The sequence below is a fragment of the Aphidius gifuensis genome, linkage group LG3 (assembly GCF_014905175.1).
Source record: "Aphidius gifuensis isolate YNYX2018 linkage group LG3, ASM1490517v1, whole genome shotgun sequence".
Classification (NCBI taxonomy): Eukaryota; Metazoa; Arthropoda; class Insecta; order Hymenoptera; family Braconidae; genus Aphidius; species Aphidius gifuensis.
Genome location: NC_057790.1, coordinates 1,734,912 through 1,746,417, shown reverse-complemented (window position 1 = coordinate 1,746,417; position 11,506 = coordinate 1,734,912). Strand labels below are relative to the sequence as shown.

General features: G+C 25.4%; 2 protein-coding genes across 3 annotated transcripts; both read left to right on the top strand.

Annotated features, from left to right (window-relative positions):
* The first annotated feature begins 245 nt into the window (after positions 1-245).
* On the top strand, positions 246-4,168 carry LOC122851334 (ATP-binding cassette sub-family D member). 2 transcript variants are annotated; one of them, XR_006373677.1, is made up of 7 exons: positions 246-1,338; positions 1,422-1,660; positions 1,949-2,320; positions 2,392-2,486; positions 2,696-3,652; positions 3,733-3,865; positions 3,964-4,154. XR_006373677.1 is itself a non-coding variant. In XM_044150486.1 (6 exons), exons 1-6 carry the CDS (start codon positions 770-772, stop codon positions 3,784-3,786), a joined length of 2,286 nt encoding a protein of 761 aa, XP_044006421.1. In that variant the 5' UTR covers positions 246-769; the 3' UTR covers positions 3,787-4,168. The 2 variants fall into 2 exon arrangements, 1 of the variants encoding a protein (XP_044006421.1); XM_044150486.1 differs by having other exon boundaries at positions 3,733-4,168.
* A 2,926-nt stretch (positions 4,169-7,094) lies between these two features.
* Positions 7,095-11,386, top strand: LOC122851331 (protein glass-like). The gene is made up of 6 exons (XM_044150482.1): positions 7,095-7,961; positions 8,111-8,447; positions 9,104-9,376; positions 9,584-9,949; positions 10,046-10,213; positions 10,314-11,386. The coding sequence occupies exons 1-6, from the start codon at positions 7,898-7,900 to the stop codon at positions 10,477-10,479; spliced, it is 1,374 nt and encodes a 457-aa protein (XP_044006417.1). The 5' UTR covers positions 7,095-7,897; the 3' UTR covers positions 10,480-11,386.
* Positions 11,387-11,506: the final 120 nt, after the last annotated feature.

The window sequence follows — 11,506 nt, the reverse complement described above, 5'->3', positions numbered from 1 at the left end:
GAGAGAATAACAATGTCATATCTAGTATACAATATACTTATCAGTATATAATATGATATTGATAATGAGACTGTACACGCAGTGATTGTCATCAGTCATCAAAATTATAGCTGTAACAACGACAAAACTAAACGCATAATTAAATAAACATGCAATTGTGGGATCCAAGTCCAATGAAAAAGACGCAGTTTTATATACATAGAGTAATAAAAAATAAAAAGAAAAAAAAAAAAAAAAATTAAAGTTGTTGGAATCATTTGAATAATATGATTTTATCTTTCACTGTGTGCCAAATATATATACTTACATTGAAATAAATATATTAAAGCAGAGAAGGGGAAAAATTCTGTCGGTCAATTTTAAAACGAATGAAACTGATGAGTTTCTTGGACCAGCTATAATATTGTACAGTTGTATAGTCACAATACAAGTTTATATAAAATAATATATCGCATATACAAATATGCAACAGAGTCAGGATGGAGTGGATCGGTTAACGGAGTTTAAGTAGTAGGAGAACACAGCAGTCAGACTTGCCAGATTGAAAATAAGCCAGTAACACGAGTATACTGTTAGCTGACTGTTCGTTCGTTGCATTTATTACTCATAAAAAAATTTATTAATCATCGCAAAAATTTAACGTAATTTATAAAATTAATAAAATTAATAAAACAAATATAAAAAAATTATTTTTTTTCATCTTCAAATGATATATAAAGTGTTTTAAAAAAATAAAAAGAAAAAAAAAACAAAAATAAAAAAAAACATTATGACTTCGGTGTTTTCAAAATTAATTGATAAAACATCAGCAAAATGTGGTATTCAACAAGGAACTATGACTCGTGGAGTTGTTGCTGCTGTAACAACATTTTACATGATCAAATTAACATATCCGTATTTAATAAAAATGAAAAAATCAAAACAAAAAAATACTGATAATGATAAATTAAAAATAGAAAATAATTTTAATAATGACAATAATAATAATAATAGTAATAATGAAAATAAAAATAATAGTAAAAAATTAGATGGTGATATTAATCTTGGTTTAAATAGAGTTTTTTTAAAACAATTATTAATGTTATTAAAAATAATGGTACCAGGATGGCGTTCAAAAGAAACTGGTTTATTAATATGTGCAACAATAACACTTCTTGCTCGTACATTTATATCTGTTTATGTTGCAACACTTGAAGGACAAATTGTCAAACGTATTGTACTCAAGGATGTCAGTGGTTTTTTTAAAATGTTAACAAGATGGTTTGCAATTGCATTACCAGCAACATTTGTTAATTCTGTTATTCGTTATCTTGAAGGAAGACTTGCATTAAGTTTTCGGTAATTAAACAAAACCAATTAATTATAAACAAAGCTATTATATTGTTAAATGAATATTGTTTTATTTCTTTTTTTTTCTACAGTGAACGTCTTGTTAAGTATGCATACAAAATGTATTTGAGTCAACAAACATATTATCGAGTTTCAACACTGGACAATAGACTTGGAGGGGCCGAACAAAGACTGACCGATGATTTATCGGAATTAGCTAGTTCAGTTGCACATCTTTATTCAAGTCTTACAAAACCATTACTTGATTGTGTACTTGTTGGTATTGCACTTGTATCATTTTCAACAAAACTCGGTGCTAAAACAGTACCAGGTAAAAAAAAAAACAATCATAAAATTCAATCAAAATAATTTTTATTTTTTAAACACTTTGAAATTTTTTTATTTACTGATATGATATAAAAAAGTAATAAACAAAAAATCAAATAGAAAAAAAATATATAATGATAAATATCAATGTTGACACTGTTGACCTCAAAAAATATTTATCATAAAATTATTAATATTCATTGAAAAAAAAAAAAAAACGTAATGATAAGATAAAAATAAAAAAAATAATTAAATTTTATTATTTGTTGATTTTTTTTTAATGATTTCAAAGGTCCACTTGTTGCTGTTGGTGTTATTGCAATAACCGGTCAGGTACTTAGACTTGCATCACCAAAATTTGGTCAGCTTGTTGCTGAGGAAGCATCAAAACGTGGTAGATTACGTGAAGCACATGCACGTATAAGTGCACATGCTGAAGAAATTGCATTTTATGGTGGTCATAATGCTGAACATCTTTATCTTAGTACAGCATATAGATCACTTGTTGTACATATTAGAAAAGTATTGGCTGTTAAATTATGGTACATAATGCTTGAACAATTTTTAATGAAATATGTTTGGTCTGGTACTGGACTATTTGTCATTGCAATGCCACTACTTTACACAAATAATAAAACAGTCAATTCACATGCTGATGGTGATGGTAATGTATTTTTTTTTAATTGATAATTATATAATATATAAATTTAAATAATAATTATAATATCAACATAGGTGGTGTCAGTGAACGTACACGTTATTTAACAACATCAAAGAATTTATTGAGTTCAGGTGCTGATGCTGTTGAAAGACTCATGTCTTCATACAAGGTAAATAAATAATAATAATAATGTTTTATCTTGTAATTAAATATTATTTAAAATAATTGCAGAATTTTATAAACTCTATACTTACGCAAATATGACAATTTTATTTTTTAAATTTATTTTTATATAATAGTTAGTTAATAGTTGTAATGATAAAATTAATTATAATTGATATACTTAATTATGTTAATAATATTTTTATTTATTTATAGGAATTAGTTGCACTTGCTGGTTATGCAAATCGTGTAAGTGAAATGTTAAATGTATTTAAAGATGCTGCTCTTTGTAAATATCAAAGAACAGTTGTTACAAATCAACAAACAATAAGAATGACAAATACCATGACAATGAAAACAGAAAGAAAATTGGAATTTAAAGATGGTTCACCAATTATTAAAGGAATTGTTTGTGATAGTTTAGATGGTACAATTGCACTTGATGATGTACCAATTGTCACACCAAATTGTGAAATAATTGTACAAAGTTTATCAATAATAATAAAACCAGGTGATCATTTATTAATAACTGGACCAAATGGTTGTGGTAAAAGTTCATTATTTAGAATAATATCTGGTTTATGGCCAGTTTATGGTGGTTCATTAACACGTCCTGGTGAATCATATTATTTACGAACAAATAGACCAGCAATGTTTTATATACCACAAAAACCATACATGACTATTGGTTGTTTACGTGAACAAATAACATATCCAGTACAAGTTAAACCCGATAGAAAAAATGATGAAGAGCTATTAAAATTATTGGATCTTGTTGATTTACGTTCATTGGCTGAACGTGAACAAAATGGTCTTGATGCTATTGGTGATTGGGACTCAACACTTTCTGGTGGTGAAAAACAACGTTTAGCAATGACAAGACTATTTTATAATACACCACAGTATGCATTACTTGATGAATGTACAAGTGCTGTTAGTCTTGAAGCTGAAGGTTCAATGTATGAAACAGCTAAAAAAAAAGGAATAACATTATTAACAATAACACATCGTGTATCATCACTTGCTAAATATCATAATTATGTACTTAAATTTGATGGTGAAGGTGGATGGAATTTTGGTCTTCTTGATATAAATAATTTAACAACAAATCATCATTTAAAAATAGACAATGATTTTAAAGAAGAAAAAAATTGTCAACTTCCAAAAATACAGGTTTTTTATTTTTATATTTAATTTATTATTATTTTTAACTATTTAGATTGTTATTATTATTTTGTTTTTTATTTTGACAGGAAATTCAAGATTTGGTTACTGATGAAAATCAACAACACATTGGAATAAGTTGAGACGCAAAGAAATTCATTAAAAATACGTTGTTAATGTTTTTGTGGCTAAATTTCTGTGATGTTTTAAAAAGCTTATTGGGTTGGACTCTATATTATTATAATTATTTTAATGCTATGTATATATAAATCAATTAATTAACTTATTCAAACGTAACATAGATATTTTTTTTATTTTAGAATAAAATATATATTGATATTCAAGCTGCATGTGAGAACCAATCATTTTAAGAAATGAAAAAAAATTAAATATGGGTGATATTGTTATATTATGTATTCAATTTATTATGATTTTATAAATGTATGCATTTTTTTTTAAATTTATTCATTTTACAAAAAAAAAAAAACGAAATAAAAAATTACAAACGTAAGAATGAATTAGTAATTTATGATTTATAATTATTTTTTTTTTACCATAAAATATTAAAGTAGAATAAATTTATGATAATTTAAATAATTATTGTGTTAATAAATAATTTTTTTTTTTACAATTACAGATAGGGGTGGATACGAAACGAAACGAAATTTTTACAAATGTCTATTTTTTTTCTTCTATTTATTAATTTTTTTGCTGTTATTATTTACGAATAAATATTAAAATTAATATCATACAAATAATGAGGTGTTTTAGAGGATTAAAACAAAAAAAAAATCAAACAAAAAAGTTTATTTTTAAATGTTCCAATGAATTTTGAATTTACTCTTCTGCAAAAAAAAAATAATTGACAATTGATTTCTACATTTAAAAATAGGCTTTTCGATTGATTTTTTTTTTTTTTCGAATTGGGTTAGTTGAAATGCAATTTATATTATATTATTAACAACTACGATTTATTATTTATCAATTAATTAATAAATATATCTAACATTTCAATTAAATTAATTAGCCATGTATTTAAAAAAAAAAAAAAGAAAAAAATATAGAAAAAAAAAAAATTCATTACCTTTTATTGTTCTCAAGGACCAAAAGAGAATCAAAAGAGAAATACAGAGGGTGGTAGGAGGGTTTGATGTGATACTAGGGGAAAGAAGACTTATAATTTCCGATGAGCTTACCTCCCAAGAAACCCTCTAACAGTCAAACGTCGATAGTAGCACAGCAGTTGAGTCTACTTCAACTCGGCCATCTTGGATATATTCAAAATGAGGGGTTGTAAAATATCATTATTATATATATAAATATAAACAATGCACAACTAATGAAATTCAAAATTAATTTTTTTATTTTTATAAAATATCTAAAGATATATAATTCTAGAGCAAACAATCGATTAAATTGTTAATTTTATTTTTAAATTAATACAATTAAAAGTTTCTTTTCTAATTTAAAAAATACACATGAAAAATTTAAAAAAATACAAAACGTTTAAAAGAAAAATAATACTTACCAATTATGTATAAATGTCGTTGGGGTTTCAAATTTCTTGAGACTTTTTGTTTTAAGAAAGGGTGAATGATATAAAATAATAAAACCAACATCTGTCCATTTAAAGACAACTCAAATGATATATAATTTATATTTTTTCAATTTTCTTTTTCGATATGTTTTTTTTAAATTCATCATCATTATGATGATGATGATATTTTTGTAAAATATATATCCGATTGAATTACAAAAGGCACGTGTTTAAGATCACAACGACTTTTATTTTATTTTTAATATCATTGAAAAGATTGAAATATCAAATGATGATAAAATTAATCTGTCGATTAGGATCAACTTTATCGTGTTGGTACTTGTAGATAAATAATATGACAAGATCAAATAAGTTACTAAGCTGCATGTACCAACCACAAATATATGCGAGGAGGATGAGTTTTAATAGATACAAGGGGATAAAAATACAACCACCAATTTTAATTACACATACGTTGCATTATTGTATGAGATTTATCATGCAGAGATAGGATGATCCTATATGTAATCACTTAGTGATCTCACTGTCATTCATTCGACCATTTCAATCACTCAATTTTTATTATTGATTTATATATTGCTTGTTTTTATTATCAATATCTTTTGTGTGGTTTTAAGCCAAATTAATTACACTCAATCGTTATAAATAATATGAGAACGCTCTCTTTGATTTTTTGGTTTATGTAAACACAGGTGTTGAGCCAACAACCCTTATTGAGATTTCATCAACAAACTACTCGCTCGCTTTGTTACTTGTTCAACCATGTAATATATATTTTGTTATCTTTCAACAGTTTCTTTTATTTTTTTTTTTAATTATAATAATGTTTATTAATTTATTAATATGTAATTTATAATTTTTTAATTTTTTTAAATAACAAATTGGAATGGTTTTGATGGTGATATAAATACCATGGGCTCAATCGACCACTAATACTTCTTGGTAAACCAATACTTTAATGATGGAATTAAACTATTGTCAAAAGTTTATATTTGAATTATATTTGGATCAGTATCGTGCGATATTCCCGCTTTAATGTATATATAAAATTTTTTCAATATATCGTCAACCTGATCCTCTTGAACTTGGCTCGACCTGGTCGACTTCCTTTTCCTGTTTCCATCATCATCGGAACTGACCAATGTCAGGTGTTTTATACTAAAAAACACCAATGTAATATGACACCTTCGGAAGAACATGTGACAATACCGGATCCAAAAAATTTCACAGGTAATATTAGTTTAAAAATTAACATTTGGTTAATACATTTTAATAAATAAATTATCAATTGTATTTTTTGTTTTTTTAAATATGATAAATTAAAATATTTAAAGAAGAAAATTTTTTAAAAAATATCGTTGACAATATATCGACATTATTGCTCAATTTCATTCAACTCAGCTGAACAAAATCGGTCAAAAAAAAAAAAAAAACAACAGGGTTAAAAGAATTTAAAACTTTTTTTTGTTAATATTATTTTTTGAATTTATGAAAGGAAGGCATCACGAATCAGTGATCTTTGAGGCACAAGGACCACCGTGATCGTAGTGGTGTCGAAATGCAATCTTTGCCATACTCATCCCTCTGTCTTTATAAACGCACCGATGTATCGTCTCTGACACTATTGGGATCGTTGAACAATACCGATTAGTATACTCTTGACATTTCTCATGATGAAAATATTGGTTACATCTTATGACCATACACATAACAAGTAAGCGAAAAAAAAATATAATAATAAGACATAAACAAGTGAGATCAAGCATTATGAATAAGAAGGGAAAAAATAATGTAAAAAAAAAAAAAAAAGGCGTCATTGGCGAGTGTTACTTGGTAGTGGGGTGCGATGAGAGGGTCTGCTAACATAACGTAGTCAAGTTAGGTTTGTCAGTCAGTCAAGGGGTGCGAATGGAAGCTTTGATACAAATTGTCTTAATCAAAAAAAAAATACATAAAAACCCCAGTGTATTAATTAAACCCTTGGCAATAATTAATTTGAAAAAAAAATAAATTTTAAACACCAATTTTAAATATTTTTAAAAAATGTTTGTTATTATTAAATTAATGTGCTGTGAAAGTGAAAAATTAATTGTTTTATTATAAATAATATAAATAGTTTTTTGATATTTAAAATATTTTTTTTGTATATATTATTATTTGTTAAAAAAATATGTGAATAGTGATGATAGATAAATTATTTTTGTTGTTGAAAATTGAAATGTGATACAGGTGAAAAACACATGGTTTTTCTTGTACGACAGTATAAGTTGTATTTTATAAAAGGGTCTTCTTCACCCACTACTTCTCAAATATCCACGTTGCAGCTTCTTCTCTCCTCATGTACTTTTGATTAATAACAATAATAATTAAAGTGAAAAATAAAAATAAATATATAAAAGATAAAAATTTAATTTATCAAGTAATTAAATCTAAAGTTACGAAAATATATATTATTTATTTTATTGTTTTTTTTTTTGTTTAAATTTTATATTTGTTTTTTTTAATGGAAAAAGTGAAGGAAAGAGAAAAAAAAAGTTAGCAACAATTTATAGGGAAGTTTAATAACGGCGTTACCAAGACAACATAGAGGGGCTGGACCATACAGCATCCTTGATAGGACGATTTGAGAGTTGGATTGAGGGAAACAAGGGGGTGATTTATCTGGGGGTAGTAAATGTACAGAATATTCATCAGATATGGAGTTTTTGCAGAGCCACCATTCGACAAACATCTCGGAGTCTGGCTATACACTTGGTACAGGTATACTTGGATATTCTTGATTTGTATTTAAATTTAAAAAAAAAAGAAACAATTATTGTTTTGATTATATTTTAAATATTGTGTGCATTGTTTTGTAACTTGTTTTTTTTGTTAATTTTATTATTTTTATGTTTTTTTATTAATATAAGGCTTGTGCTCAGCGGTGAATGCACTTGACCTTTTGGATAATGAGGATCATCTTATAATTAATCGTCATCATGATAATAATGATATTGGTACATGTGGATCAGGTGATGGTACTGGTGTTACATTAGATAATATACATGAACTTCAATCAAGTCCAACTGATGATATTAATCAGGATACTGATCATCAGCTACATAATAATAATAATAATCAAACACAAGTTATTGGTGAATTTGGAGCAAGTTTTTGGGTTGATGATATGGCGGGTTTTCCACTTCCACCATTAGATCTTGATCCTTTACCGCCGGGCTTATTTAGCCCTTGTTCAGCTAGTTACAAGTAAGTTTTACTCATTTTTTGTATATCATTAAATAAAAAAAAAAAGAAAAAGAAATTTAATGATTATTGGTTTAATTTAATTATTAATGGTTGCATAATCAATTTTTTTTTATCGTGAGAGAAAATAATTGTCGTCAGATTATACAATATGAATGGAAATAAAATTATATATATAGTTTTTTGTTATTTATTTTATGAATGTGTTTTGTTGTGCTTCATTGTGTATGGCTTTATCTTTGTAAATATATACACAAATTTACGTTTGTCAAATTGAAAATATAGAATCATTGAATCATTTTAAACACCAGCTTGGAAAATTAATTTTCAATTTTGTTTATTTTATTTTTTTAATATATTAAAATTTCTTTTAATATACAATTTTTATTTTTAAATAGAGTGTTTTTGAAACCATGGATATAATTTACAATTAACAGTATAAACTTCAATTTATAAATTGTCAAATTTCTTCTATGAAATTACATGTTTTTCAAACGCGTCGGAAAAAATGTACAATGCTAATAAATAAATAAATTTTTAAATTACAATTGGAAAGTTTAAAAGACAAACTAAATAAATGCGTTAAATTTTATCTAACAATTTTTTTTTACATATGTAAAAATTACTAAAATATGATTTTTTTTATTTTTGTTTTTCAGTTGGGGATGTACAAGATCTGACTGCGTAACAAGACCAGTAAATCCAAATGGTGAGGGTGTTGCCGATGTACTATTATCATTAAAACATGCTGTTGTACATCCAGCAAGTCCAACTGGAAGTTATTACAATTGTTCACCATCAACAAATCATCATTATACACAAGAATATTCACAAAATATTGGATCATTGCCAGTTTCACAAAATAATTTTACAACTGGACCAGCAATGTCAGTTAACGTGTCAATGAATATGACAATGAACATGCATCCCGGGTATCTATCATAAAAAACAAAAATTTAAATTTCATTTAAAACCTAAACTCATATTTAAATATAAATTTAAAAAACAAAAAATTACTTTAAAAATAATTAAAATCGATTAAATCAAAATATCAATAAGCTAAAATCTTCATATATTTTAAATAATTTATTTACTTGATTAATTTAATTTTTTATTGATGGTTTTTTTTTTTTCAATAGATATGAGGTAAACTATGCATCAACATGGGGCGTGGAACCACTGTTGAGTCCCGCCCCTCAATACAACCCTATTCAAGATTGTCAAACGAGAATGAATCAAGCAACAGCCAATGGTATCATTGGTTCACATACCCCTGTATCACATCCCCACGCAAGACTACAACCCTCAATTAGTGACGAGCACGCGCTTTGTACATCACTTAATAATAATAACAATAATAATAATAATAATAATAATTCAACACAAAGTGTTATTCAAGATGACAATGGAAGACCAAATTTATGTAGAATATGTGGAAAAACTTATGCAAGACCAAGTACACTCAAGACACATTTAAGAACACATTCTGGAGAAAAACCATTTAGGTTGTTGTTATTATTATTGCTTTGTTTTATTTTTAAAAATTATTTAAAAGCTTTATTTATTAAACTAATTATTAATGAATTTATTTTTTTTTCTAGATGCCATGCGTGTTCGAAAGCATTTAGTCAAGCTGCTAATTTAACAGCTCATGCGAGAACTCATTCTGGTGAAAAACCATTTAGATGTCCGGTATGTGATCGAAGATTTTCTCAAAGTAGTTCAGTCACAACGCACATGAGAACTCATTCGGGCGAACGACCTTATAGGTAAAAATAAATATATACACATGTATTTGATGTTTAATTTAATTATAATGTAACAATTAATGTGTAATTTTTTTTTTTTTTTTGGTTTGTCATGTTACAGATGTAGATTTTGCAAAAAAGCATTTTCTGATAGTTCAACTTTAACAAAACATCTTCGCATACATTCAGGCGAAAAGCCGTATCAATGCAAATTGTGCTTATTGCGTTTTAGCCAAAGTGGTAATTTAAATAGGCACATGAGAGTACATGGTGTCTCTTTAACGTGACATACTATGGATAAATATGTTACATTTAATGAATTTTCATACGATAGAATACCAATTGTCTGTGTTTAATTTCAATTTTAAATCAAAGATATATATATAATTAGATTAATTTTTTAAAAAAGTAAAAAAAAAATTGTCAAAATAAGCTTGACAGTAAAATGTTGAAAAAAAAATTTTTATTTGTTTTATTATATAATTAATATATATTGTGTTTGAATATATAATTTTTAATTAATATTATTATTTATAAATTAATTAATTATTTCAAATGCTCAGAGGCGATAAAACACCATTTTTAAATTTGTAAAAAAATTAATAATATAAAAAAATTTATGGTGTTAATCGCAATAAACAAAATTTTAATGACCAAAATTCATTTGTCAAAATAACCAGCTAATTATTCCCAAAGCACCATTGATTGTACAAATGTTGTATTTAAAATAATTATGTTAATTATAATTATTGTTGATTAATATTTAAGACATTTTATTGTCTTATTAATATAATATTTATTTTCCATTTATCATTTATTTTATTACAGTATTTTTCGTTTTGTAGAAATAATTTCTAAGAAATTTCTCATCCAGATTTCGATTTTCGATCCAACAGTCTACGTAAGTTTTTCCATACAAATAATTTTTAACTTAAATATGATTTAAAAAAATAATAATAACAACAACAATATACTGTAATATTGGGAAAATTATTTTTTATTTTACAGTCAACACCAGTAGAAATAAATTATACATTTAATGAAGGAGAGAAAAAAAAATTAAAATAGAGAAGAAGAAAAAACAACAATATGACGAAAGAAAATAAAGGTAAACTATATAATATATATGTCTACGTGAATAACATAATGATAATAATATTAATGATGTATTAATGACAACATGATATAAACAATTTTTAAATTGTTGCTAATATTTTCACGCGTTGTAAAATAAATAAATAGATTTTTTGTTTTTCATTTAGGTTTATGCGAGCGAATGACAATAGAATTTTTTTTTAAATTTATTTATTATTT